The sequence below is a fragment of the Lithobates pipiens genome, unplaced genomic scaffold (assembly GCF_037356315.1).
Source record: "Lithobates pipiens isolate NorthernLeopardFrog02 unplaced genomic scaffold, aLitPip1_a1.2 Scaffold_23, whole genome shotgun sequence".
Taxonomy (NCBI): domain Eukaryota; kingdom Metazoa; phylum Chordata; class Amphibia; order Anura; family Ranidae; genus Lithobates; species Lithobates pipiens.
Window position 1 is genome coordinate 122,494,728 of NW_027507785.1, and position 27,752 is coordinate 122,522,479.

The following is a 27,752-nucleotide window of genomic DNA, read 5'->3' on the forward strand; positions in this document are numbered from 1 at the left end:
CCCCTTGTCAGTGCAAATTATTATCAGTAGGTTCAGTCTCAACTGATGGCCTATAAAAAGGTGTCTCATTACCAAGGTGTCTCATTACACAAGAAACATCTCATGATGGGTAAAAGCAAAGAGCTCTCTGAAGAGCTTCGCAACTTTATTGTTGCAAAACATACTGATGGCATTGGGTACAGAAAGATTCTAAATTTCTCAATGTTCCAGTCAGCACTCTTGGGGCCATAATCCAGAAGTGGAAAGAACATCATTTCACCATAAACCGGCCACGAACAGGTGCTCTTCACAAGATTTCTGAAAGAGGAGTAAAAAGAATGATCAGAAGAGTTGTCCAAGAGCCAAGGACAAATTGTGGATAAGCTTTAGAAAGACCTGCAAATAGCAGGTACAATTGTTTCAAAGAAAACAATAAGTAATGCACTCAACCATCATGACCTGTATGCACACTCACCACATAAGACTCCATTGCTGAAAAAAAGCATGTTAAATCTGATTTAAAGTTTGCTTCACAACATTTAGACAAGCCTGTAAAAGAGAATATAGTCTGGTCAGTTTGGAGCTCAAATGGCACTGCACATCACCCCAAAAAACACCATACCAACAGTGAAGTTTGGAGGAGGGAACATCACGGTGTGGGGCTTTTTTTCAGCAAACTGGTACTGGCAAACAGGGAGGATGAATCAAAAAATGTACCAAGACATTCAAGATAAAAACACTTAACTTCAAGAGAGCTAATTTTCCGAGGATGAGGGCTACTCTCCAGGACTTAGACTGGGAGAGAATATTCGCTTCAATGGGCACAGAACAGAAATGGGAATTCTTCAAAAAGACTGTTGGGGACCTCACTACAAAGTATATTCCCATAGGCAATAAGTTTAAAAGGCTAAAAACAAAACCTATGTGGCTCACGGCCAAAGTTAAAAAAGCTATAAACTGTAAGAGAAGAGCTTTTAAAAAATATAAAAATGAAGGATCACTAGTGTCATTTAAATGTTACAAAGAAATTAACAGAATATGTAAAAAGGAAATCAAGGATGCAAAAATTCAAAACGAACGACAGATTGCAAAAGATAGTAGGACAAACCCCAAAAAATTCTTCAAATATATTAATAGTAAAAAGGTCAAGTCTGAGCATGTAGGCCCTTTACAAAACAAACTAGAGTTGGTGACTGGGGACAAAGAGAAGGCTAATTTATTAAACACTTTCTTCAGCTCTGTGTACACAAAAGAGCATGGGGGAGCGCATGTCCATAATGGGGGTGATAGTGACACAGCCCCAAATGATCCACAATGGCTCAAAAGTGATATGGTCCAGAAATACTTAGACAGAATAAAGGTGGATAAAGCACCTGGCCCTGATGGCATCCACCCACGGATCCTAAAAGAATTGAGCTCTGTAATTTCAGAGCCATTGTATCTAATTTTTAGGGACTCATTAATGACGGGAATAGTCCCACTGGATTGGCGCAGGGCGAACGTGGTGCCTATATTTAAAAAGGGATCAAAGTCTTTACCAAGTAACTATAGACCTGTTAGCTTAACTTCTATAGCTAGGAAGATACTGCAGCGTTTAATAAAAGACCACATCGACGAGTTCTTGCTGAACAAAAACACTTTAAGCAACAGACAACATGGATTCATGAAAGACAGAAGTTGTCAGACAAATCTGATTTCTTTTTATGAGGAGGTAAGTAAAACCTTGGACAGAGGGGTGGCGGTGGACGTGGTATACTTGGATTTTGCAAAAGCATTCGATACAGTTCCCCACACACGGCTCATGTGTAAGGTAAAGTCTACAGGTTTGGAAATATCAGTTTGTAAATGGATAGAAAATTGGCTAGAAGACAGAATTCAGAGAGTAGTGGTTAATGACTCTTACTCTGAATGGTCTAAGGTTATCAGTGGTGTACCCCAAGGTTCAGTGCTGGGACCCTTACTTTTTAACATCTTTATAAATGATATTGGGTCTGGGATCAAAAGTAATTTTTCTGTCTTTGCAGATGACACCAAGATATGCAGTGGAATAACGTCTTTACAGGATGTCTCCAATTTACAAGCCGACCTCAATACACTGTCTAATTGGGCGACTATGTGGCAGATGAGGTTTAATGTTGATAAATGTAAAGTTATGCACTTGGGGCCTAAGAATATGCATGCATCATACATGCTAGGGGGAGTACAACTGGGGGAATCCATAGTGGAGAAGGATCTGGGGGTTTTGGTAGACCATAAGCTCAATAACAACATGCAATGCCAAGCTGCTGTTTGCAAAGCGAGCAAAGTCCTTTCTTGTATTAAGAGAGGTATGGACTCCAGAGAAAGAGATATAATTTTGCCCCTGTTCAAATCATTAGTAAGACCTCACCTGGAATATGCCGTTCAGTTTTGGGCACCAGTTCTCAAAAAGGATATCGGGGAACTGGAGAAAGTGCAGAGAAGGGCAACCAAACTGATAAGAGGCATGGAGGAACTCAGCTATGAGGAGAGATTAGAGGAACTAAATTTATTCACTCTTGAGAAGAGGAGATTAAGGGGGGATTGATCAACATGTTCAAATACATTAGGGGTCCATATAGTGAACTTGGTGTTGAGTTGTTCTCTGTACGGTCAACCCAGAGGACACGGGGGCACTCTTTACGTCTAGAGGAAGAGAGATTTCATCTTCAAGTACGGAAAGGTTTCTTCACAGTTAGAGCTGTGAAAATGTGGAATAGACTCCCGCCAGAGGTGGTTCTGGCCAGTTCAGTAGACTGCTTTAAGAAAGGCTTGGATACTTTCCTGATGGTACATAATATAACTAGGTACTAACATAGGTAAAGTTGATCCAGGGAAAATCCGATCGCCTGTTGGGGGATCAGGAAGGAATTTTTTTCCCCTGCTGTAGCAAATTGGCGCATGCTCTGCTGGGTTTTTTTTTCGCCTTCCTCTGGATCAATTGTGGGCATAAAATTGGGTATCTGGATTGTACGATTATTTTTTATTTTATTTATTTGTTTTTAAGGTTGAACTGGATGGACTTGTGTCTTTTTTCAACCTGACTAACTATGTAACTATGTAACTATGATAAAAATCTGCTGGCATCTACCAAGATGATGAAGATGAAACAAGGGTGGACATTTCAGCAACACAATGACTCCAAACACAAAGCCAAAGAAACTCTCAGTTGGTTTCAAAGAAAGAAAATAAAGCTGCTAGAATGGCCCAGTCAATCACCTGACTTGAATCCAATAGTAAATCTATGGAAAGAAGTAAAGATCAGAGTTCATAGAAGAGGGCCACGGAACCTTCAAGATTTGAAGACTTTGTGTGGAAGAATGGGTCAAAATCACACCTAAGCAAAGCATGCAACTAATTTCTCCATACAGGAGGCCTCTTGAAGCTGCCATTACCAACAAAGGATTTAGTATGAAGTATTAAATAAATTTCCGTTAGCGTGTTCAGTACTTTTTCCCTGTTTCATTCCACTTTATTACACAACTTAATTTCTGGATGTATTTGTTTTGATTTCTTTGTACCTATGGATTTCATGGGTCGTAACTGACATGTGGTGAAAATCTAATGTCAATAGCATCTTTAGAAATATATTTACCAACAAAAATGGAGACGTGTTCAATACTTATTTTACCCGGTGTATATTGCAATACTTCTTTTATACTGCTAATTAAGTTGTCCATAGATGGATTGAAATTCAGACAGTTCAGCAAGTATCTGCTCAATTTTGATCTATCAAAATGGAATTTGATCCATCTATGACTGTACCTGCTCAAAACAAGTCAATCTGACAATCGACTTCTGTTGAACCAGACTGTTGGAAAACTTTTGTCCATCAGCAATTGCAGCCAATTAGTCTTTTCAATCAGCCTTCTGGCTGTTAAAAAAAAATAAACAAGGCATCTATGGCCAGCTTTTAAGCAAATCTTAAGCCCCATACACACTATCAGTTTTTCTGCTGAGTTTTTCCTTCAGGTTTACCAAAACCATGTAGTGCAAGGGCCTGCCTGATTGCTGCCTGATTGCATACAAATTGAAACTCCTAAGGTTTGACCTCATATTATATGGTTTTGGTAAATCTGAAGGAAAAACTCAGCAGAAAAACTGATAGTGTGTATGGGGCTTTACACTACCACGCAAGGTCTGCTTCCTGTTCATGCCCCCAAGCCAAAATGCTGCAGTAAAATAAAATAATACAAAGAAAAAACTTGTGGGCAAAAAAGTTAGGAAATATACCCATTTTACCCTTGCTCATTAAATGAATACACCACTTCTTTTCTGTGAAGACACTCCTGCACTGTGCTGGAGCTTACTTAGCTTTCACCAGTGTATATATAAAAAAAAGGGGTAAGGGGGTACCACATCCATATATAACTAAAATTGAAAGATTAGGACTCTGGAACGGACATTATAGGTACCAGAGAGGAATACAAAATATTAGAAAAATAGTTAATTTATTTAACATAAATGGAAAAAGACAGTATCTCATTAAAAACAAATATTGTTTGACTCTCGACAATAGAGATAGCACATAGATTTGTGTATATATTCCCTGTTGATGCTTGGAAAAGGCTGGTCGACGTTTCGCTTTCGCTTCCTCAGCACCTAATTGCCTGACAACAAACAGAGGGATTCTGTGTGAGAAAGGATAAACAATCATATTTCATATATAGACAATGGGCACATATACATAACCCAAGGGTGAGATTTCCGCATAGCAGAGATATAGATATAGTGCAAGAGATAACCACTCACATAGAACAGCAATTCTCATGTGTGTGGCATGCCCCGCGCCATCCCAGAGGATGCTGGATTGTACCAGAGGTAATACAAATACCCATATGTTAAGTAAGGATCTATATCATATAGAGAATTAATGCTGTCAGTGAACAGCAGACTGAAGTAATATATTAAACAGCGAAGACAGCGTTTAGTTTTAGCAAGAGTTGGGGAATGAAATAGAGAAGAAAGAAAGAAAAAAAGAAAAAAGAAAAGAAAAACAGTCATCAAAGCGTGACCAGTTTTTAGTAAGGATAATATATCCCACCATCAAGTAAAATAAAAATTACCTCTACAGGGCAATATTATATCACCATACATCTAGACAGTGTGTCTCAAGGGGACGTAGTAAGTGACAATCTAGAAAAGACATATAACAGGTGACTTCCATAACTTCCATAGATAGAAGATAATAGTAAATATACTAATATGTTGGTAGCCTTACTAGAATATGCTTACCAAACAGGCTTACCAAAGACTAGTGGTCATTAGATTCCTGGGTCCTGTATTGAGCTGGCAAAGTATACTTAATACAAAGAAAGCCCATCTTTTTTCTTTCTTTCTTCTCTATTTTATTCCCCAATATCTGCTATGTTTTTCTGAGCCCCTTTAGCATCCAGATATCCACCTGCTAGGTTCTAGCGGGATAAGTGCAGCATACCCATAGCTGAGTGAGTACTTGCTAAAACTAACATTGTTTAATATATTACTTCAGTCTGCTGTTCACTGACAGCATCTATTCTCTATATGATATATATCCTTACTTAACATCTGGGTATTAGTATTACCTCTGGTACAATCCAGCTTCCTCTGGGATGGCACGGGGCTTGCCGCACATATGAGAATTGCTGTTCTATGTGAATGGTTATCTCTTGCACCATGTCTTTATCTCTGCTATGTGGAAATCTCACCCTTGGGTTATGTATAAGTGCCCATTGTCTATATGTGAAATGTGATTGTTTCCCCTTTCTCACACAGAATCCCTCTGCTTGTTGTCAGGCAATTAGGTCCTGAGGAAGCGAAAGCAAAACATCAGCCAGCCTTTTTCAAGCATCAACAGGGAATATATACACAAACCTATGTGCTATCTCTATTATCGAGAGTCAAACTATATTTTTTTAATGAGATACTTTTTACATTTATATTAAATAAAGTAACAATTTTTCTAATATTTTGTATTCCTCTCTGGTACCTATTAAGTCTGCTCCAAAGTCCTAATCTTTCAATTTTAGCTTTCCCCAGAAGGATCATCGTAATGCTACCTTTGCCTGGGGACTGCATGTAGAACCTGGGGCTTGTGTTAATATATTTACAGTATTCAATTCTTTTCTGAAAAGTTTTTTAAGGTTACTGCAGCATTTTGTCATGAAGGGAAGATCTAAATAAATAAGTGTACTTTGATTTTTTTAGTGCAAGGCTCGCTTTAAAGACTAAAATTTAAATATATACGTTATGATTTTTTTTGTAGCAAGAGTGGAATTTAATTAAATCATCATCATGTGTTAATTTTGTTCCCAAACAGAGTTTCCCTTTATCTGTAAGTCAGACCATATACGGCAGCTTCTGTTTTTCCTTTCCTCAGTCCTTACACCAGTTCCAGTCAGATGATTTCAAGACACAGCTGTGTAGTGTGATTTGGCAGTGGTTTGGAGGTTTGTAGGCATACTATCTGGTTGTTTTATAAGAGGATTCAACAACTAAATTATAACGAGTTTTTAATTATAAAGGTATATGTCCAACACCTGGCAGCTATAATAGTTGGGACTATGACACACTGGAGCCAAAAGATGACATGCCCCACAAAAAAGAAAAGAAAAGGAAAGGTAAGCAGATTTGTTAACAGCTGCTTGCAGGGCTCGACTGGGACCAAAATTTGGCCCTGGACTTCATTACTTTAAAGTTGTGACAGATACAGTCTGCCTAACAGATAGTGTCCGATAGTGTCCACTTTAATTTTGCAAACAGGCGCAAAAACAGTATATAAACTATACACAATTATGCCAAAAAAATAAGTAAAAACATTCCAATGTAAGTATAAATGGCTTTTTTTTAAAAAACTCTTTATTTAGAGAAAAAGGTGCATTCCAACATTAGACGCCTTTAGAATGGCATGTGTACGTTACACTCCGTTCAATGTATGGTTATAGAGACAGGAGAGCCATCGGTTTATACAGAGCGGCAATCTCCCGCTTACATGGCACAGCCGCTGTGTGCAGTCTATCATAGGAGCCCACCCAGGAGGCGGGACTTCATATGACATCAGCTGTCGGGTAAGTGGGAGATCCCCGCTCTGTGTAATCCGGCGGAGCTTGCCTCCCGCCCTCCAAGGCAGCCCAATTGGCACAGTGGGACCCATGGTAGGGTTGGCCCTGGGGGGCCCTCTTCTGCCCCAGCTTGCGTGGACAGACTTGGTCCGGGGACTGTCCCTTGAAACTGGGGACTTCTGGTCACCCTAGGCTAGTGGACAGCAAGACCCACAGGTCCGCCAGCCTGTGGTCCTGCTGGGAGCTGGCTGCAGACCTGTGGGTCCTGCTGGCTATTGACTTGTGGGTCCTGCTGGGAATGGACAGTAGCCTATGGGTCCTGTTGGCGGCTGGCCTGTGGGTTCTGGTGGGAGATGGCCAGGGTCTATGGGTCCTGCTGGAAGCTGGCCAGGGCCTATGGGTCCTGCTGGAAGATGGCCATGGCCTATGGGTCCTGCTGGCCACTGGCCTGTAGATCATGGCCAGTGGCAAGCAGGACTCACAGGTGACTGGCCAGCAAGACCCACAGGTCCGCCAGCCTATGGTCCTGCTGGGAACTGGCTGCAGACCTGTGGGTCCTACTGGCCGTTGACCTGTGAGTCCTGCTGGGAGTGGACAGTAGCCTATGGGTCCTATTAGCTGCTGGCCTATGGGTCCTGCTGGGAGCTGGCCATGGCCTATGGGTCCTGCTGGCCACTGGCCTGTAGGTCATGGCCAACGGCCAGCAGGACCCACAGGTCCATGGCCAGCTCCCAGCAGGACCCATAGGCCCAGGCCAGCTCCCAGTAGGACCCACAGGCCAGCAGCCAGTAGGACCCATAGGCTATTCTCTGCTCCCACTCCCCTTACATGTGTACCGGCGTGCCCCCCCCCCCCCCCCCCAATAGAAACTGTCTAATGGAGCCTACACACTGTCGGAATCTCCAACAAAAGGCTCCCATCAAACATTTTCTGTTGGAAAATCCGATCGTGTGTATTAGGCATTTTTTAAATATAATATTTATTTAATATATTAGATTATTGTTTTTTTTTTGTTTTTTTTATATAATCTTTACCAGAATAACATGTCATATCAAACAAATCCAAGAGAGTTGAAATGTAAGCATCTTGAGGATATGTACAAATGATAGAAAAGAAAAAGAAAAAACGGTTTTAAGGCAATATACCGATAGGGCTCTCGCCAGAGGAAAATTAGGAGCAGTCTGGAGGGCATAATTACTGATTAGTGCATTAAAGTGGTTGTAATCCCTCCCCCACAACTTTGTCCCATGTAAATCAGCATAAAAAACCCTAATGAACACTTCTTGTAGATATCTCCTTACTTGCTTAGTATTGTTGTAATCCTTGTTGTTCTGTAGAATGAAGTCACTGAGCATGCCCAGATCTCCCCTGATTTAAGGCACACTCTCTATGTCTTATCTATCTGTTATCAAGACTTCCTATGGCACAACACTGAACTCTGCTAATCACTCAGAGCTTCCTCCTACACACCATGTGACCATGTGACCATGTGACCTCGCATAGTCTAAATATTGGCCATTACTGCAGTCTTATCAGCTCAAGCTGATAAGTCTGACAAAGGGAAACATTAGACACCAGCACAAGTAAATACTATGAAATAAACAAGTAAGCTATGAACAGGGAAGCAGGATTGCCATAGAAATTTTGGATTGAGAAGGAGGCTTGGTTAACAGTACAGGAAGTGCTTAATGTAAGGGCGGAAATACACTCCACTGTGGACTCAGAAAACAATAGTTAAGATGGTGCTGCCTAACCCCTGGAAACAAGTTTTTTAAAGTTTCTTTAAACAGTAAGTGATATGCGATTTGGGCTGGATTACAGTGGCTATAGTCTGATAATGACTTATTATAATGGACTAAATGAAAAGAAGCATCAGTGTAGGAGAGTTTACTTCCTCTTTAAAGGGTCCTAACAAGTAAACCCATAATCCAGTCTTGTGTCCCATACACACAATCAGATTTTCCGACAACAAATGTTGGATGTGAGCTTGTTGGCGGAAAGTCTGACTGTGCGTATGCTTCCGAACATTTGTTGTCGGACTTTCCGCCAACAAATGTTGGCTAGCAGGTTCTCAAATTTTCCTCCGACAAATTTTGTTGTCAGACTTTCTGATCATGTGTACACAAGTCTGTCACACATACTCGGAATCAATGCTCACCAAACACAACATTAGCAGAAGGAACCCAAAGGGTTCTATTAAACTTCCTTTTTATCAGCTCGTCATACATCTAGTACGTCACTACGTTCGTAATTGTTGGCCAACTTTTCTGTGACCGTGTGTATGCAAGACAAGTTTGAGCCAACAATCTTCAAACAAAAACCCACGGTTTTGTTGTCAGAAAGTCTGATCGGGTGTACAGGGCATTAGTCTCACAAAACCATAAATAAAAGAAAACCCAAGAAGGTATTAGGTTATAGTCTAGGTAGCCTGCCCAGTTCAAATACTGGGGGAAGGGGGCATCAGATGCCTCCATCTAGCCTCCTCCAGCATGTCACTACTACGAGAGCCAATCTAGGGCATGTCTGAATATCGAAGAGGAGAATCAGCATCATCCTCATAGGAGGTGACCTCCTCTAAAATAGCGAGACATTAATTCTGCATGTCAATCTAATGCATTAAAACAGTGGTCTCCAAACTGCGACCCAGGGGCAAGATGCTGCCCTTTGCTTGCTTTTATCCAGCGCTTGGAACACTATTTCATCCATTGATACCAACAATGGGGCATAATTCCAACCATTGATGCCAGGGCTGGACTGGGACAAAAATTTGGCCCTGGACTTCATCCAGACCGGCCCACTTTAATTTTGCAAACACGCAAAAAACAGTATATAAACTGTACGCAATTGCTCAAAAAAAGCCCCCCTTACATCAGGGTCCCCAGAGAGCTCCTCCTTACATCTGGGTCCCCAGAGAGTCCCCCACTTACATCAGGGTCCCCAGAGAGCCTCCCCTTACATCAGGGTCCCCAGAGAGCCCCTCCTTACATCTGGGTCCCCAGAGAGCACCCCACTTACATCAGGATCCCCAGAGAGCCTCCCCTTACATCAGGGTCCCCATATAGCCTTCCCCTTACATCAGGGTCCCAGAGAGCCCCTCTTACATCAGAGTCCCCAGAGATCATCCACTTTACATCAGGGTCCCTAGAGAACCAACCCCTTACATCCGGGTCCCCACAGAGCCCCCCTTACATCTGGGTCCACAGAGAGCCCCTCCTTACATCAGGGTGACCAGAAAGAGGGCAGGTAGTGGGCCGGCACCCTGTGGTTGGGGACTCCTGGACTGACTTGGGGCTATGGGCACAAGATTCGGGGCTATAGCCCCAAAAGTCCCCCCCAGCGATGCCACTGGCTGTCACTGAAACCGGCCCACTGAGCCATCGGCCCACCCGGAAACTCCCTATAGTCCCTATGGCCAGTACATGCCTGATTGATGCCAATGATGGGGTGCAATTCCTCCCAATGACACCATTGATTGAGCCCAATGACATCAATGATGGGGTGCAATTCCTCTCATTGACACCAACAATGGGGCCCAATGACATCAACGTTGGGGCACAATTCCTCCCACTGACACCAATGATGGGGCACAATTCCTCCCACTGACACCAATGATTGGGAACAATTACTCCCACTGAAACAAACTATGGGGAATTATTTTTTTCCTACTGATGTCAGGACCTTTTCTACTCCCAATGGCCACAGTCTGGCCACCCTAAATTTTTCAGGACAGTAAACTTGCCCTTTGTTTGTAGTCCCCTGCATTAGAAAATAGTATATAAACCAAGTTTAAGAAATAAGAGAACATTGTTTACACCCTAAGGAGGAAGAGAGGAAGAAGACCAGGTACATTCCTTAACTCTCACAAATAGTACAATCGCTCACACAAAGTCCATCACTCTGTAATAGCAAAGTAGTAGCAAACAAAAAAGGAGGTGAAAAAGGTTGGGGGGAGATAGGAGATGTCTGTATCAGACAATTCTAACAATGCCAAGTCCAAACTGGATGATACTTGTCTTGAATCGTAAATGTGGTCTAGCCATGATGTCCAGATGCTGATAAATCAGTCGCAGGTACTTATGCAGGTCACAATCCAGTCCTCAGCTTCCCTGATCTCATGCTTCTTGCAGATCCACTTCTCCTGGCCAGGAATAAGTGCATGCTTCCAATAAATTGGGAGCAATCACTTGGCTGCATTCAATAAGTGAGGCAAGACGCTTCTGGCTAATCGGTAGTGGAGGGATGTGGAAGAGATAATGAATCAGAGAAAGGGGGATATTAAGGCTAAGGATATCTTTTATTTGAGCCTTGACATCAAAACAAAAGGGTACAATCACAGGACATTACCACCACAAATGGAATAGCTTACCTTGATGGCCATAGCCTCTCCAGCACAGATCAGAGATAGAGGGATATATTCATGACAAATCAGCAGGCACCTGGTACCAGAGTGAAAGAATCTTATAGTTTGTCCCCTGCGTTTTGGAGTCAATGGAGCTGGAATGAGTAGGCTGGTACAAGTAAGTCAGCTGAGTCGTGAACTAAATTTTTAAGTCCCTTTCCCAAGCTTGTAAATATGTGGGCATGGCAGTAGAAGCAGCGGAACCCAGCAGTTAATATAGTTTGGAAACCATATGCAGTGTAGGCTCTTCTGCTATAAAAAGACATTCAAAAGAAGTAAGAGAGGATATATCTTTGATAGTACGGCCATGAAAAAAGTGGTGAAGTTGTCTGTACCTCCAGAAGTCCATACAGAATGTGAACCACCGTGTCGAGCCTTCAAAGTCTAGTAGGCCAACAGCTTACCATTCTTCAGTCAGCGCTGGGTTTTAGCTATCTTTTTGGACTACAACTCCCCCCCTCAGGATGAAGAAGAGAATAGATAGTGTTCCTGTGTTCTTTAGTCCTGTCCTGGAGTAACATACTTTAGATATTGTACAGTGCGTAAACATTGCCACCCTAATAGTAGCTGTGTGTTTCTGGCAGGATCACCAGGTGCAGGTGACCCGGGGGGGGGGGGTGGTTGTGGGTGGGGTGCACTGTTTACCGACCCCCCCAGAATTATACCACCAGCCATCACTGCACTGTAGCAAACACAATAATGTATTTTCACACAATACAATGCCCTGACACACATATATCTTAATTTTTATGTCCTTCAGATTCTTCTTTTTTTGACCCGTATCCCTCCAAAGAACAGATACCGGTAACTACCTATTACAATATGAAGCTTAGGAAGAATTCTAAACAAAAGGTTGGTTTTCAAAAAAATAACAAATCAAATTATAATTGCACTAACAAATAAAAAAGAAAGAAACTAGCAGCCAGCATCAACAATGATACAATTGCGTAAAAAGAAGGGTTGGTTTTACCATTAAATGTTATTAATAATAATTAAACAATAATTTGTATGTTGTTTAAACTAATATAATACACATGTTGCTGTTTCCTGATGCTGCGTACACACGATCGGACTTTCTGACAGACTAGGTCTGACTGTCTTCCCGGCAGAGTTCTGATGGACCTTCCGAACGAACGGACTTGCCCACACACGAACGGACTAAGTCCGTTCGAAAGTATGTTCGCTTTGAACGTAATGACGTAAGACAGGACTTAAAAAGGAAGTTCAATAGCCAGTAGCCAATAGCTTCCCTTGCATCGTATTTGGTCCGTCGGACAGACAAACGGTTTTCCCGATAGGTATTGAGTCCGTCGGACAGATTTGAAACATGTTCTATTTCTAGGTCCGTCATATTTTTTATTTGAAAAGCGATCGGATTAGCCCACACGGGACTGGATTATCCGACGGACTGATTCCGTTGGATGTAGTCTGCCGGAAAGTCCGGTCGTGTGTACGCGGCATGATGGGAGACATTTTTTTCAACTCCTAATTACTAGCTCAATTTGGCACTTAGGGAGCAATGCCAAACCTATTAGGTTTACAGATAGTGCAAGTTCTTCTGAGACCTAACATCATGCAACAAATAGATTTTGTGTGTGAGGTTAAAATATATAAAGGATTTACCTGAATGTTATATTTTTTTATTTCAATGTCTTCGTCTTGTAGTCTCATCCAACATTTTGTGAACCAGAATTTACGTGCATGGCTTTTAACCTAAATGGGCACAGCCCTCTCATGCAGTATTATCTGAAGAATAAAAAAGCTGAGTCGCAAGCTGGAATAAACATCTTGGTTCGAAGGACTGAAATTCAGAAGTAGGTACCACTTCTATTTATATAGTTATCATATTTGTATTCATTTTTTACAGTTATTAAAATCTCTTTATTTTCACTCCTTTGACAGGCAGTGTGGGTTTTAATATAAAACTAATAAAAGTGTGTCTGTTCTAAAACAGGGAAATATTTGGAGGTTTAGAGATGTTAGAAATAATGTCAAAGAACTATTTTAGTGTGTAGGATGCACAGGGGAGTGATGTAGAGGGTATTGAGGCAGGCAGTATGTGCAGTATAATAGTAAGAAGGGCATGACAGTGGGCAATGTGTGGAGGAGAAGAGTGCAGAGGGTATGATAGCAGACAGTATGTAAAGGTGAGTAATGTGGAGCATATGATGGTAGATAATATGGGAGAGGAGAGGATAGGAGGGTTTGATAGCAGGAAGTATGTAAAAGTGACGAATGTGGAGGGTATGATACCTTTGATTCCTCCTGTATTGAATTGTATTGTAACCGTACTGTCTGCCCTCTGGTTGTATAACATGGCACAAACTGTTGGTGCTATATAAATCCTGTATAAAAATAATAATATAATAATAATGAGCAATATGTGCAGGGGTGGCAGGTATGAAGGTGGGCAGTATGTGCAAGAAAGGTGTGTAGAGAGTATGATATGGAGTAGTATGGTCAGGGAAGAGTGTGAAAGGTATGACCGGGCAGAGAAAGAGTGTAGAGGGTATGACTTTATTTTGTAGCCAGCTCTAGATTTTACTGCTGACTCTGTAGAAGGGATGTATGTCCATTGTACGGGTAAAGCAAACTGGGAGGAATATCTGTAATCTTTGAGGCAGTCCGGGAGGGACGTCTATCTGTAGGAGGGGGTGTGTGGAGCTTCTGGGGAGGGATCTGTGTAGTAGGGGAATGGGGAAGTAAGGCGCCTGAGGAGGGTTATCTGTTGGTGGTGGGGTTTCAGTTGGGAAGGGATGTTTTGTGAGGCAAACAGTAATGTTGGGTAAGTGGAAGTCGGGGGGGTGGAAAATTGTTTATTTTCAGTTGGAGTTGGGAAGTGGCCTGAACTGAGGAGTTGGGGGGTGGCTAGTAAATGATATGCGTCAGCTGGGGTTTGGAAAATGACTGGTGATCAATGCCTTTTGGAGGGATTGAGGTGAGGGGTATGAAGTTTTCAGTGAGTAATGTGTGTGTAAAGCTGGGAAGAAGGGGGAACATGACCAGTGAGCGATATCTGACGGCTAGGGGATAGTGACGTGCCTGTTTGTGTGATTTGTGTAGGTGGGGGTTGATAATAGGGGAATAGCTGGGGATCACTGTCTGTCAGTTTGGAAGAAGTGGGTGGTGGTGTATAGATTACCTAAGCTCCAGCATTGCAGCTGTCACTAAAGTGGGCAGGGCCATGCACAGAGGAAGTATGATGATCTCTATTGGTGGGCCGCTTGTTAGATGGTATACTTTAGACTGTGGATGAGACAGGAGTGTTTTTCCCAGGCTCAGTTTTGCCACAAGGGAGGTGAGTGCATGACTAATTGGGAAATATGTGTGTGGGGTATTGAGCTAGTGAGGTTTGGCCAGATGTTGGGAGGGATTTGAGGGAGGAGTTGGTAAGCTGGCAAGCAGGGCAGTAGGGTCAGCCGCCCGCTTGCTTGCTGTCTGCAGGTCGGTCCAGCACTCACCCTAAGTGGCAGGTGGCGGGCATGGGGCATCAGCTCCTGTGTCTTCTCCCCCCCTCCTCCTTGGCATCCAATAGGATTGCCTTTCCTTTCAGCTAATTGGGTGATGGGTCTCAAGATTCCTGATTGGCCAGGAAGAGGATCAGTGATACAATAGTGAATATTCATTCGCTATTGTAACATATTTGGGTGGGCTCGGTTTGCAGTGTTCTGCATCCTGAGCCCACCCCATTTTCAAGCCTATTAGAGCCTCTGGTTTTAATCAGGTGCTTCAAAAAACACCCCCCCCAATTGGAATCCATGCATCCAGTGTCTTGCAAGGGGCCTGATGTATGTATGGGGGGGGGGGACAGTGCCCGTGTGCCTTTAATGGACTGACCGCCCCCGAAATACAGTGAATGTTTATTAACACCACAAAACTGATAGAACTTAATAAGAGCATTATTTTTTTTAATCTAAGTTAGCTGTAAACTTTCGAACATAATATTGTTTAGTCCTCTGTGGTGATGGTGGTATTTTTTTTAATGGTTAGCACTTCTGCCCTGAAGTTCTGGAGTCCTTGGTTTAAATTCCAATCAGGACACTACCTGCATGGAGTTTGCATGTTCTCCCTGTGCTTGAGTTGCCTCTGGTTATCTGGGGCGGCCCTAGCAATAGGCAGGTTACGTAGCTGCCTATGGCGCCAGGGTAAAATCCAGCGCCAGATTTTTATAATACCTGCAGGGCCGGAGTCACCATCCATAAGGCAGCATTGGAGCCTTATGGCACCAGGCTAGGGGGGGCATAAAATGTGCCTCTTAGGACATCCCTGGACTCTGTGCAGAAACAATTCGCCCTCTCCATCCCCCGTTCTGTCAGTCTGATTTTCTAGAGCTCTCAGGGACCACTCTATCCCCAGCCTGCAGTGCTGCCCTAGCAGCGGCAGTGAGAAGAGGAGGGGAGAGAGCCAGGACAAAGAGCAGCTGGCTGGCATGAAAGTGCCTGCATGATACATGGAACCAGCCGGGGCGGGTGAGATGGAAGCCCTGGATGCAAGTCTTGGTTTGCACCGCAATGTCCCCTTCCTTCCTCCTCCTGGACCATCAGGGATCTTTTTTAAGAGGAAAGGCAGCAGCGCCGCTTTCCTCGAGGTGAAGCCACCACCGCCACTGCCTCAGGTAGTGGAAAAACAGCACCCAGTCAGCTGAATTAAAAAAAATGTTTAAATCTGCTGTCAAATTTATAGTGCATTGCATTGTGTACAGAGGGGAACAGATGTGTGTGTGTGTGTGTGTGTGTGTGGGGGGGGGGGGGTACAAAGAGGAACTGATGTGCCTGTGGGTGGGGGGGGGGGTACAGAGGGGAACAGATGTGCAGGGGGTACAGAGAGGAACTGATGTGTGTGGGGGATACAGAGGGGAACAGATGTGCAGAGGGGGTTGGAGTGGATACAGAGATGAACCAAAAGGTTGGAGGTATAGAGGGGAACAGATTTGTGGGGGGGGGGGGGGGGGTACAGAGATGAAAAAAATATGTGCAGGGGGCTTAGGGGGCTACAAGAGGGATGAGGAACAGATGTGCAGGGGGTACAGAGAGGAACTGATGTGTGTGGGGGGTACAGAGAGGAACAGATGTGCAGGGGGATTGGGGGGTACTGAGAGGAACTGATGTGTGTGGGGGGTTGGGAGGTACAGAGGGGAACAGATATGCAGGGGGATTGGGTAGGTACAGAGAGGAACTGATGTGTGTGGGGTGTTGGGGTACAGAGAGGAACTGATGTGTGTGAGGAGGTTGGGGGGTACAGAGAGGAACTTATGTGCGTGCGGGGGGGTTGTGGGGTACAGAGGGGAACAGATGTACAGGGGGGGCACAGAGAGGAACCAATGTGTGTGTGGGGGGGGGGATTTGTGGGGGGGGGTACGGAGGAGAACAGATTTGTAGGGGGGTACAGAGGGGAACAGATTTGTGGGGAGGTACAGAGGTGAACAGATGTGTGGGTGGGATTCAATGAGGAACGGAGGTGGGGGGGGAGTGCAGAGGGGAACAGGCATTGAGGGTGATACAGTGATGAACAGGTGTGCAGGGGACTACAGTGATGAAGCAATTGGGGTGATCTGAGGTGTGAAGATGGAAGAAATGTGGTGATCTGAGTCCTGAAAATACAGGAATTGGGGTGATTTGAGGTGTGGAGGTTCAAGTTCACCTTTGTAAAAAAATAAGAAATGCAGATCTTTTTGCAGGTAAAAAAATTTGCATTTATTATTGTTTTTACTAGGAGGTTGTAACGCATTATCAGTGTATCTGTCTACTCATACGGCCAGGCAGTTACAAAGTTAGCCTGTCCATATATTACCCTAGCCTGTCCATATACTACTCTAGCCTGCCCCTATACTGCCCTAGCCTGTCTATATACCCGCGGACCATGGCTGGCGTGAGGAAGCGAGCCAGTGCCATTGATATTTGTCTTTAGGCCGGGTCCAGAGATCCTGCAGACCACGGCTGAAGAAATAGGTGGAGAGGCGTCGCAAAAATCAGGGGCGGAGCCAATGGGGGAGCTGCAAAATGAGGTTTCACCAAGGGTGTCAGCACCAGTCCTGATGGCACCCCCACGCATCTCAGCACACAGTGAATTTGCAGGAACCACAGGGAAATCGCATAGTCAAAATGACCATGCAATTTCCCTGTGGCCATGTTTTTTAAAAGGTGCATGCAACTTTTTTTGTGGGAAACGCAGGTACAGTAGGCTATTCATTTGAAAGGGCTGCCGTGCCCATGCAAAAGCAGCCCGCATTAAATGTGGAAGTGTGAAACTAGGGTAAAAGATGACTCAGTCATATAAATTCCAGATATATTATATATGTTGCCCCTGCTAATATAGTGAAAATAAATGACTACAAACATAAGTTTTACCAGACTGAAATGACCCCAATTACAGAGTCTGATTCGCCTGTTGTAAACACTTCCACCAGCAACATTCAGTTCACACCCATTGGTTCCAATATGTCAGGCTGGCTTTCTCTCCAAAATTGATAGAGACAGTGGTGACCATTTATATAATCGAGTGTCCCCATGTAAATAAAGCAAGGAAAGCCACATAGTGTAAATTGGCAAAAAATGTAAACACATGATACACACTTACATGGTAAAAAGTGCGCAAGCGCATAAAAGGTCACAATTTCAAGCTGTACAGCAAAGGCTCCAACTCCAAAGAAGCGTGTCAGTGTCACCTGTGTAGGTTCTTCCCAACGCGTTTCTTTCCATAGGACACCATCATGGACCATTTCAGTCTGGTATGAGTGCATTTCTTAAAATGGTCAGGGCTCACGTGGTGACTACAGTAGCATGACCTCCGCATTATATCAGCTGTGTTTTCCTCAAGACACATATTGGATTTGGACTATTTCATATACTCTATCCACCTTTGTCGTATTTCATTTTGATATGGACATTTGTTTGCAGCTATTTATTTTCACTATATTAGCGCGGCAACATGTATGATCTATGTGTTTATTTTGTTTGATTTACTATTGTTTGCCAGCAGCTGTGTTTATTATCACTAGTCACACCAGCACGTTCTCTATTTTTGTTTGTTATATACATTTCAGAACCTATGTAGTTCTGGACTGTGTTCACAAATGTCTGACACACATAGCCCCCTGCACAAGCCTCTCTCCTTGTGACTTGCTACAAAGTTACAATGTTGCAGTCTGAATAATGGGTGTGAAGAGATTAAGAAAATGCTTCCTCCTGCCAGCAGCAGACCGATGACATCATCTCAGCCTTTGCAAGGTCACTTGTCTGAATTTCAGTAACTGTTTTTTTTTTTTGAAAAATCTGTTTATTGAGTTTTGTAACATTTAACAGCAAAACACAAAGACAACTAACAAAACCAAAACTAATAAGAAGAGCAGCACACATTGGTCATGACAATAATGGGCTTTGGTCCCCACAAAGACATAAGATGAGGCAATCAATTACTAGTAATATATCAGTGAGCTTGAGATCTCACGATGGTCTCAGCCTGTGGCATGCAAGGGTAATATGGCGCCATGGGGCTAGAACGTCTATCACCAAACAGAGAGCACATTTACCATCACAAATTCTTATTCATAGGGTGAGGGTGTCAGGTTTAAGAATTAAGAAGGGGGCAAGTCAGAAGCCGTGGAGGGATCTGCCAGCCATTTGGACCAGACCTTACTATATTTTTGGGGGCAACCCCTATTGGCATAACAGTCTTTGTATAGGGGCAGGCTGTCATTGACTAGTCGTTTCCACAGAGAGAGAGGAGGAGGAGTGGGCTTACGCCAGCTAAGGGTTATGGCTTTGCGGGCGTAAAAGAGAAGCAGCCCGACCAGAGTATGGTTAGCCACAGTGGGAATCAGTTCCTCTATCAGGCCCAGTATGCAAATTGCTATGGAGGGTTGGATCGATATGGTGGTGACCTGTGTAATGACCTTTAGTATCTCCTTCCAGTATTTGGCAATGGGTGGGCAGGTCCAGAAAATGTGGGTGAAGTCACCCGGTATCTCCCCACAACGCCAGCAGCTGGGGGGGGAGGCGGGGTTCATTTTGTGTAGCCTATGTGGGGTAAAATATGCACGTTGGACCATCTTGAATTGTACTAGTCGATCTCTCAGAGAGACCAGGGATCTAAAAGGAAAGTCCCACACGTCATCCCAATTGTCATTGTCGAAGTCCGGGATGTCATGTAACCATTTATTCCTAAGTTTTTCCAAAGTGGGAAGGGAGGTCAATACTAAGTGGGAATAGAGTCGTGAGGTGGGCTTATGTGTGCATCCGGACCCGAGGAGGTCCTCCAGGGTGGATTGAATGATCTGGATGGGGGGTTGGGGAATTGGTGACTAAAAGCGTGGGAGAGTTGGAGGTACCTAAAAAAATAGCTTGGCGGGGCATTGAAGTCAGAGATCAATTTAGAAAATGGAACCAGCGACTGAGTGGAGATCACCTGGACCACCGTTTTTATGCCGAGTTTAGTCCAAGCGTGGGGTTCAGGTAATTTGTAAAAATGTCCTAGGGTAGGGTTTAACCACAAGGGGGCAGACGGGGAGAATGCAGTTTTAGGGTATTTTTCAAGTTGAAAGTCCCACCGCCCATGCACGAAGTGTAGTGCGCATGGAGGGGGTCAACGGGTAGGGGGCTTTTGGGCCACGAAAAAGTAAAAATTTCAGCGCCTCCAACGATTTCAAGACGGGCGTCTCAACCAAGGTGGCGGGGTTTGTCCTATCTGGATTGAGCTACCAGACCGCTGTAACTAGTTGGGTGGCCAGGAAATATTTGTGCAGGTCAGGGCACGCAAGTCCCCCCTGAGAAGCCGGGCGCACTAATGTTGGCCAACTATATCTGGGGGACTGGGTCCCCCAAACAAAGGAGGCAAAGAGACTATGTAGCCGAGTGAAAAAGGATTTGGGAATCCATTGTGGAGATTGGCGAAGCAAGTAGGTAAATTAGGGCAGGATTTTCATTTTTAGCAGATTTATCCGGCCTAGCAGTGATAAAGGCAGCGACTCCCACGCCCTCAGTCGCAGTCGTGTCTCCTGCACTATTGGGGACAGATTCAGAGGCAAAAAGTCTGAAGCCTGCATTGAGATCTCCACCCCAAGGTATTTGAAACTATCCACCCATTGCAGAGGTATATCGGGAGGGACGTTGGTGCGTGCAGCAGGGTCTATAGGAAACAAAAGAGACTTTCGCCAATTAACTCTAAGGCCCGTAACAGTGGAGAATGAGTTTAGAATCTGCAGAGCCCCTGTGAGTGAAGAGTCTGCATCGTTGAGGAAGAGAAGGAGGTCGTCCGCATACAGGGCAACCCTCTCCTCCAGCCAGCCCACGCGCAGGCCCCTAATGTGCGGGGAAGTGCGCAGGGCCTCCGCCAGAGGTTCCATGGCAATGGCGAAAAGGGCCGGAGAGAGAGGGCAGCCCTGCCGCGTGCCTCTGAAAAGAGGGAAGGGCCGAGACAGACTCCCCCCCAGCTTAATGGCCGACGTGGGGTGTCTGTAAAGCATCTGTATCCACCCGATAAAAATCAAAGGGAATCCCATTCTGCGGAGAACCTCCCACAGAAAAGGCCACTCCACGGTATCAAAGGCCTTCTCTATATCTAGGGAAGCCACTACCCGTGAACCCTCATTGAGGCGTTGCGCATGAATGTTGGTGAATAGGCGTCGTAGGTTGACATCTGTGGCTATATTAGCCATAAAACCGGTTTGGTCAGTCTCTATGATAGACGGCAATAGGGGCTGTAGTCTCATAGTAAGCAGTTTGGTAAGAATTTTGAAGTCTGTGTTAAGTAGGGCTATAGGTCTATAGGAGGCACATAATGTGTGGTCCTTAGGGGCTTTGTGAATTAGTATGATGTGTGCATGACTCATGGAATCGGGAAGAGCGTCTTCCGTCAGACAATGGGAGTATAACTGGGCCAGTTTGGGGGCAAGTAGGTCTCCGTGGGTTTTATAGAACTCTATGGGGAGACCGTCTGGACCTGGGGATTTGCCTTTGGGAAAGGATCTAATGGCCCTCAGAACCTCCTCTGGGGTAATGGGTCTCACCAAGGCTTCCCTCTCAGCGTCTGAAAGCCAGCCGAGTGCTAGGGGGTCCAGCCAAGGTGCCAGGTCTTGCGCCCTAAAGTCTGGGGGCAGGTGTGAGGTATAGAGGGAGCTATAGTATTGCCGAAATACGGCCAATATGTCTGGAAGGGAAGAGACGGAGTCACCCGAGGGAGATGTGATGTTGGGTATCACCGTCAGAGGTAGATCATGCTGTGCTAACATTGCCAGGAGACGACCGTTCTGGTCCCCCTGTTCAAAAAACCTTTGTTTGTTACAATAGAGATCCAGTCTGGTGAGTTCTGCTAGATGGAGGTTTAGTTCCCGTTTTGCTGCATTAAGGGCGTCAAAGCTAGAGTCAGTGGGGTCAGTCACATAGGCCTCGGTCTGGGTGTTCACTGCGTGCTGTAGCTCAGTCGTGGCAGCAGCCTGTTCCCTACGGACCCCCGCTATTGAGGAGATATACTGGCCCCTAGTAAAAGCCTTGAAGACGTCCCAGGTAATCTGCGGGGAGGAGGACCCTGAATTAAGTTCCCAGTATTCTGTAAGGCGAGGCGGGATAGAGTCAGTCAAGTTAGTATGGGAAAGCCAGTGGGTTCCCAGGCGCCAGAGGGCAGGGGTCCGGAAAGCGGGGGACCGGATGGTAAGAAGGAGGGGGCAGTGGTCCGACAACCCACTAGGCAGGTAGGTGGCGTCTAGCACGTCTGACATCAGGACCGGATTGGCAAAAGCAAGGTCAATACGGGAGGACGTTTTGTAGGTGGCGGAAAAGCAGGAGTAGGCCTTGGCCAGGGGGTGTTTCCACCTCCAGACCTCGGCCACCCCCATTGCCTGCGCCCACGTGGATAGGTAGGTCTGAGGAGTGCTGTTTGGGAGGGACCGGTCTGTCCAAACCTGGAGCTAGAATGGCGTTGAAATCACCCATAAGTACCAACTTGGCGGGGCAGTATGGGGTAACTCGTTCTAATATGGTATATAGGGTGGACGTGGAGAAGGGAGGAGGAATGTAAATATTTACCACAATATATCTTGTGCCCCAAACAGTAAAAACCACTACCACGTATTTGCCCTGGGGGTCGGTGTGAATCTGTTCCACAACACATGGAAAGGATTTGCTGACCAGCACCGAGACCCCCCTGGCATAGGTCGAGTAGGAGGCATGAAAGGCTCTCTGGATCCATGGCTTCTTCAGTGCCAGTAGCTTGCTACCCACAAGGTGCGTCTCCTGGAGCAAAATCAGGTGGGGGGAATGTAATTTAAGATATTTGAACAATACTGCTCTCTTAAACTTGGAATTAAGCCCCCGGACATTCCAGGATAAGATATTAATAGTGGACATGTCACGTGTGGCCATCAGGTGGTTCCGCTATGGTAGCGAGGAGATATTAAAAGTAATCGTGTGTGTCAGGAGCTGCGTAGATCCAGAGAGCCCATGATGGGAAGAGTCATGACCAAGTATTAACCATACAAACAAAAAAACACTAACAGTAGTCAAAAACAAAAATACCCTTGTTGACAGCCAGGTGTCAACCATGCCCTTATCTGATGGCATCCCTGGGAACTTAGGAGCCACCAGATTGGGCCTATACCCTGAAAATAACAATATAACCCTTTAAACTTTGCGCAGCAGCAGTGCAAGGCCGTGCGCGGGAACTTGAGGAAGTTCTCAGGGGGTCAGCCGGTGCAAGTTGGTAGCCACACTCCGAGCTGAGCCCAGTTCAACGGGAATTGTTCCTTTCAACAGATGGAGAACACTAGGTTTCCTGTTCTCATGAACCAACCCAACTGTGGGGGTTCAATGTAAGTCTCTCGTTGAGGTAATAATGAGGTGGCTCCGGTGTTGACAGGAGGTTATAGTTGCGAATAGCAGGTAATGATGTAAAAGGTGCAGGCATCTGGTATCCGAGCGGGAATGGGCCTTCAGTGCAATGTAGTCAGCCAGTCGTCGGCATCCGCTGGGTTGTCGAAAAATTGGACTGTGCCCTCGTGCTGGACTCGCAGGTGGCTGGGGTAAAGCATGCCATATTTTATGTTCTTATCTCTGAGTCGCCTGCGGACGTCGGTGAAAGTCTTCCTCTTTCGCTGTAAATCAGCCGAAAAGTCAGGAAAAAGGAGCACGGAGGTGTTACCATATTTGAGATTGGGATGCTTGCGGGCTTCGGAGAGGATCCTGTCTCGGTCCCGGTAATTAAGGAAGTGGACCAGGAAAGGCCGAGGGGCCTTTCCTGGAATGGCGCGGCCGGTGGGCACCCGATGGGCCCTTTCAACCACATAGGTAGGAGAAACCTCGGTGAGGCCCAGAAGATTTTTAAAGAACTCCTCAGCGAACTCAGCAGGGTGCTCCCCTTCCTCCCTTTCAGGTTGTCCCAGGACTCTAACATTGTTGCGCCTGAGCTGGTTCTCTGCGTCGTCGGACTTTGCGACCAGGGACTGCACTGTGTGCTGCAGCTCAGCAATGGAGGAGGCATGGGTGGCAGTAAGATCTTCAGTGGCGGATAGTCTGCTCTCAGTTTCGGTCATTCTGCCTCTTATTTTGTCGAGATCATTCCTGATTAGGTTGCACTCCTCAGCAAGGTGATCGATGCGGACAAGCAGTGAGGTTTTGCTCTGCTCGATTGCAGCAAGGATCACGGCCGTACTGTCTTGGTATAGCGGGGCCGGTTCCCCTGAGGCCAGAACCTCCCCAGGTCCCATCTCCAATTCCGCTAATAAAGACCGGAGTCGTCCAAGCAGGATGGGGTCCGACTGCAGCTGCGGGGGCACTGACCCGCTCCCAGTGGCCCTGGAGTCTTTCTTCCCCTTTTTAGAGGTGGGGGACATCTGGTGAGGCTCCAGAGGGGACACCAGCAGAGCAGCAGCACGGGTCCAGAGCACTGTCCAGGCAGCAGCAGGAGTGGCCCAAGGGGTAGCAGATTACAGGCCTGGAAGAACACTGTCCAGGCAGGCTGCAGCCGACCCTGGTCCCACACCACAGACCCCCAGGGAAGGAGGGCATATAGGAGTGGTGTGCAGGAAGTGCTGTGAGAAAAGGCCCAGTCCAAGGACAGCAGGGCCACCAGGCACCTCCACCAGCCCACACAGTAAGCAGCCACTAGGCAGTACACCACCACAGGGAGGTGGAGGTAGGATGAGGGTGGTTGGGGCAACAGGAGCAGCAGTCCGCCGGGTAGCTGTGCAGGAGAGAGCGGCGTCCAGCAGGCTCAACTAGGCCGCACCAGGCCGCGGCCGCCACGGGTGCTCCCAGCGGCCTCCAAGGTACACCAGGCAGGTAGAGGGGCAAGGGTGAGGATGGGGGGATTGTCCCAAGGGCGGACGGAGCCTCCCGCCACACAATCCGGCCGGCCGCGGTACACCTCCGGGGGTAGCTTCCTATGAAACAGCGGCGTCGGGCAGGCTTTGCTAGGCCGCACTAGGCCGCGGCCGCCGCGATCCTTCCCAGGGGCCCGGGCAGTCTCCCCAAGCACACCGAGCAAGCGGGGGGGCAATCAAGAGGATGGGGAGCAGTCACGGGTTACTATGGTACTCCTTACCGCACGGCCAGGCGGGTAGCAGCTCTGCCCGGTCAGGCCTTACTCCACAAGATGGCGGCGTCCTCCGAGCAGGCGATGTCCGTTTTCCCCAGCCCAGATCCCTCACAGAACGGACACAGGGCTCAGTGGGGGACAGGGGAACACTGCTGGCAAGGTGGCTGATCCTGATGTGGTAAAATTATTTGTGGATGGCAAAGGATTGCACAGGATAGCAGTTAGGATGTCGGAGCTCCTCTAAAGCACGTCTGCTGGCTCTCACATCCGGACACGCCCCCCCAGTAACTGTTTTTTAATGATAAAATTTAACTTTAAAAAAAAATTATATTGTTGTTTTATATTGTTACATGTTATGAGTTTTTTCATGCAGACTTGTAACGTCATTGATAAGTCAGTTTAATAAGCAATCTATTATAGTTACATTGAATAGTCATTAAACTTCTTAACCAACTTTTCTTTGCACTACATATTCAGTGAGTGTGATGATCACAAGAAGACCAGATAAAAGAAGAAGACCAACAACTGCACAAAGAGGAGGCTGAGCCTGCTGAACTCTACAAGAAGATGGAAGAAAACCTAGATGGAAGCTATTTAAAATCAATTTAAACTAGGGTTCTGTTCACATATGCAGGTTCAATGGCATGCTTGCATTTTTGTACATTTAGAATGCCTTGAAAAAGTATTCATAATCCTTGAAATTTTCCACATTTTGTCATGTTACAACCAGAAAGGTAAATGTATTTTATTGGGATTTTATGTGATAGACCAACACAAAGTGGCACATAATTGTGAAGTGGAAGAAAAATTATATATGTTTTTTCTAAATATTTTACAAATTAAATATCTGAAAAGTGTGGCGTACATTTGTATTCAGCCCCCTTTACTCTGATACCCCTAACTAAGATCTAGTGCGGCGGTTCTCAACCTGGTGGTTGGGACCCCCTCAGGGGTCAAATGATAATTTGCCAGGGGTCACCAAATCCTGGGCTGTTCCTAAAGACCGCAGCCACACATTCAGTTCACAGCATGGGTGGGGGGCAGAGACTAGAGGTCAGCTGACTGGTGAGGAATGTGAAGTGGGAGATTTCGGCATAGGTCACTTCTACGAGACACCACAAAGTCGGAGACAAAGTGAAGCCAGGGTCACAGTGAGTAACACTACATGTGATTATAGTTGCCTTTAAAAGTCCCCACTACAGTTCTCAGATCAGCAGGTGACCTTGATCAAGAGCACCTAAGTTGGCTGATCAGAACTCCCCCCAACATTGCCACTCATCCCACCCCGTACCAGCAATGCCACTTATGCCATTTTCCCCAACCCAACCCTAAGAAAAGGAATAAAAATAGAGAATGCATGGAAGGGAGAGAAAAGAGGGGGAAGAGCAAAGAAAAAGGGAGAGAAAGAATAAGGGAAAGAACAAGAAAGATGGCTAGAGAGAGGGATGGGGGGGTGAGGGGAGACAAGAAATTAGGCTAGAGAGGGATAGAGGGGAAAGAAAGAAAAAAAAAACGAAGAGAAAGAGTGGTACATTCTAAAATGTACCATAAGGGGTGTTAATACTGTACGAGCGGAAGGGAGTCCGGGAGAGCTAAAGGTCTGTGGGTTAGGGGCGCAATTTACTTGTCTTGCCTAGGGGTCCCCACAACTTGGGAAATTTTATCAAGGGGTCACAGCACTAGAGAGGTTGAGAACCACTGATCTAGTGGAACAAATTGCCTTCAGAAGTCACCTAATTAGTAAATAGAGCCCACATGTGTGTAATTTAATCTCAGTATAAATACAGCTGTTCTGTGAAGCCTTCTGAGGTTTATTAAAGAACCTTAGTGAACAAACACAATGATGAATACTTTTTCAAGGCATTGTAAGGCCCCTTTCACACTGGGGCAGTTTTCAGGTGCTACAGCGCTAAAAATAGCGCCTGTGTAGCGCCTGAAAAAAACGCCCCATTTCACTCCAGTGTGAAAGCCGGAGGGCTTTCACACTGGAGCGGTGCTCTGGCAGGACAGTGAAAAAGTCCTGCTAGCCTCATCTTTGGAGCGGTGAAGGAGCAGTGTATTTACCGCTCCTACCCATTGAAAGCAATGGGGCAGCACGGCTATACTGCCGGCAAAGCATCGCTGCAGTGGCACTTTACGGGCGTTTTTAACCCCTTTTCAGCCGCTAGCGGGGGTTAAAACTGCCCCAATATCGGCCGCATACCGCTGCTAAATGGCGGCGCTTTACCGCTGACGCCCCAGTGTGAAAGGTTTTTTTACCTTAATGCATTCTATGAATTAAGGCAGTGTTTCTCAACACCAGGCCTCAAGGCGCACCAACAGGTCATGTTTTCAGGATTTCCCTTCCGATGAAATGGCTATGGTAATTACAAAGGCAGTGAAAACTGATCAAATCACCTGTGCAAAATAGTGGAAATCCTGAAAACATGACCTGTTGGTGCGCCTTGAGGACTGAGTTGAGAAACACTACATTAAGGTGAAAAAACATCTGACAATACTGGCCAATGACGCTGCGCGCCGGGGGTGGGGCCGAGTGATGCAGCTATAGCCGTCGGCTGTATCATGGAAGCGTGCCTGCAAGCACTCCACATCATGCGAGGGAGTCCTTGCGGGAGGGAGCCGAGACAGCCGCCGAGGGACCCCAGAAGACCAGGTTCAGGGCCACTCTGTGCAATATGAGCTGCACAGTGGAGGTAAGTATAACATGTTTGTTACTTAAAAAAAAAAAAAAATCCTTTACAACCCCTTTAAGGCAGTACATTTATTTCAATAGGCTGCCCTGTGTGCAATAA

General features: G+C 45.7%; 1 protein-coding gene across 3 annotated transcripts in view; it reads left to right on the top strand.

The window, feature by feature from the left end:
• Positions 1–25,817, top strand: part of FAM227A (family with sequence similarity 227 member A) — a 130,860-nt gene extending 105,043 nt beyond the window's left edge. For 2 of the 3 annotated variants that reach the window (XM_077452298.1, XM_077452299.1), the window contains 5 exons: positions 6,296–6,425; positions 6,501–6,596; positions 12,197–12,288; positions 13,102–13,250; positions 25,438–25,817. In XM_077452298.1, coding sequence (XP_077308424.1) covers positions 6,296–6,425; positions 6,501–6,596; positions 12,197–12,288; positions 13,102–13,250; positions 25,438–25,468 — 498 coding nt within the window. In that variant the 3' untranslated portion in view covers positions 25,469–25,817. The remainder of the gene's footprint in view (positions 1–6,295; positions 6,426–6,500; positions 6,597–12,196; positions 12,289–13,101; positions 13,251–25,437) is intronic. The other variant, XM_077452300.1, reaches the window with a different exon arrangement.
• The last annotated feature ends 1,935 nt before the right edge of the window (positions 25,818–27,752 follow it).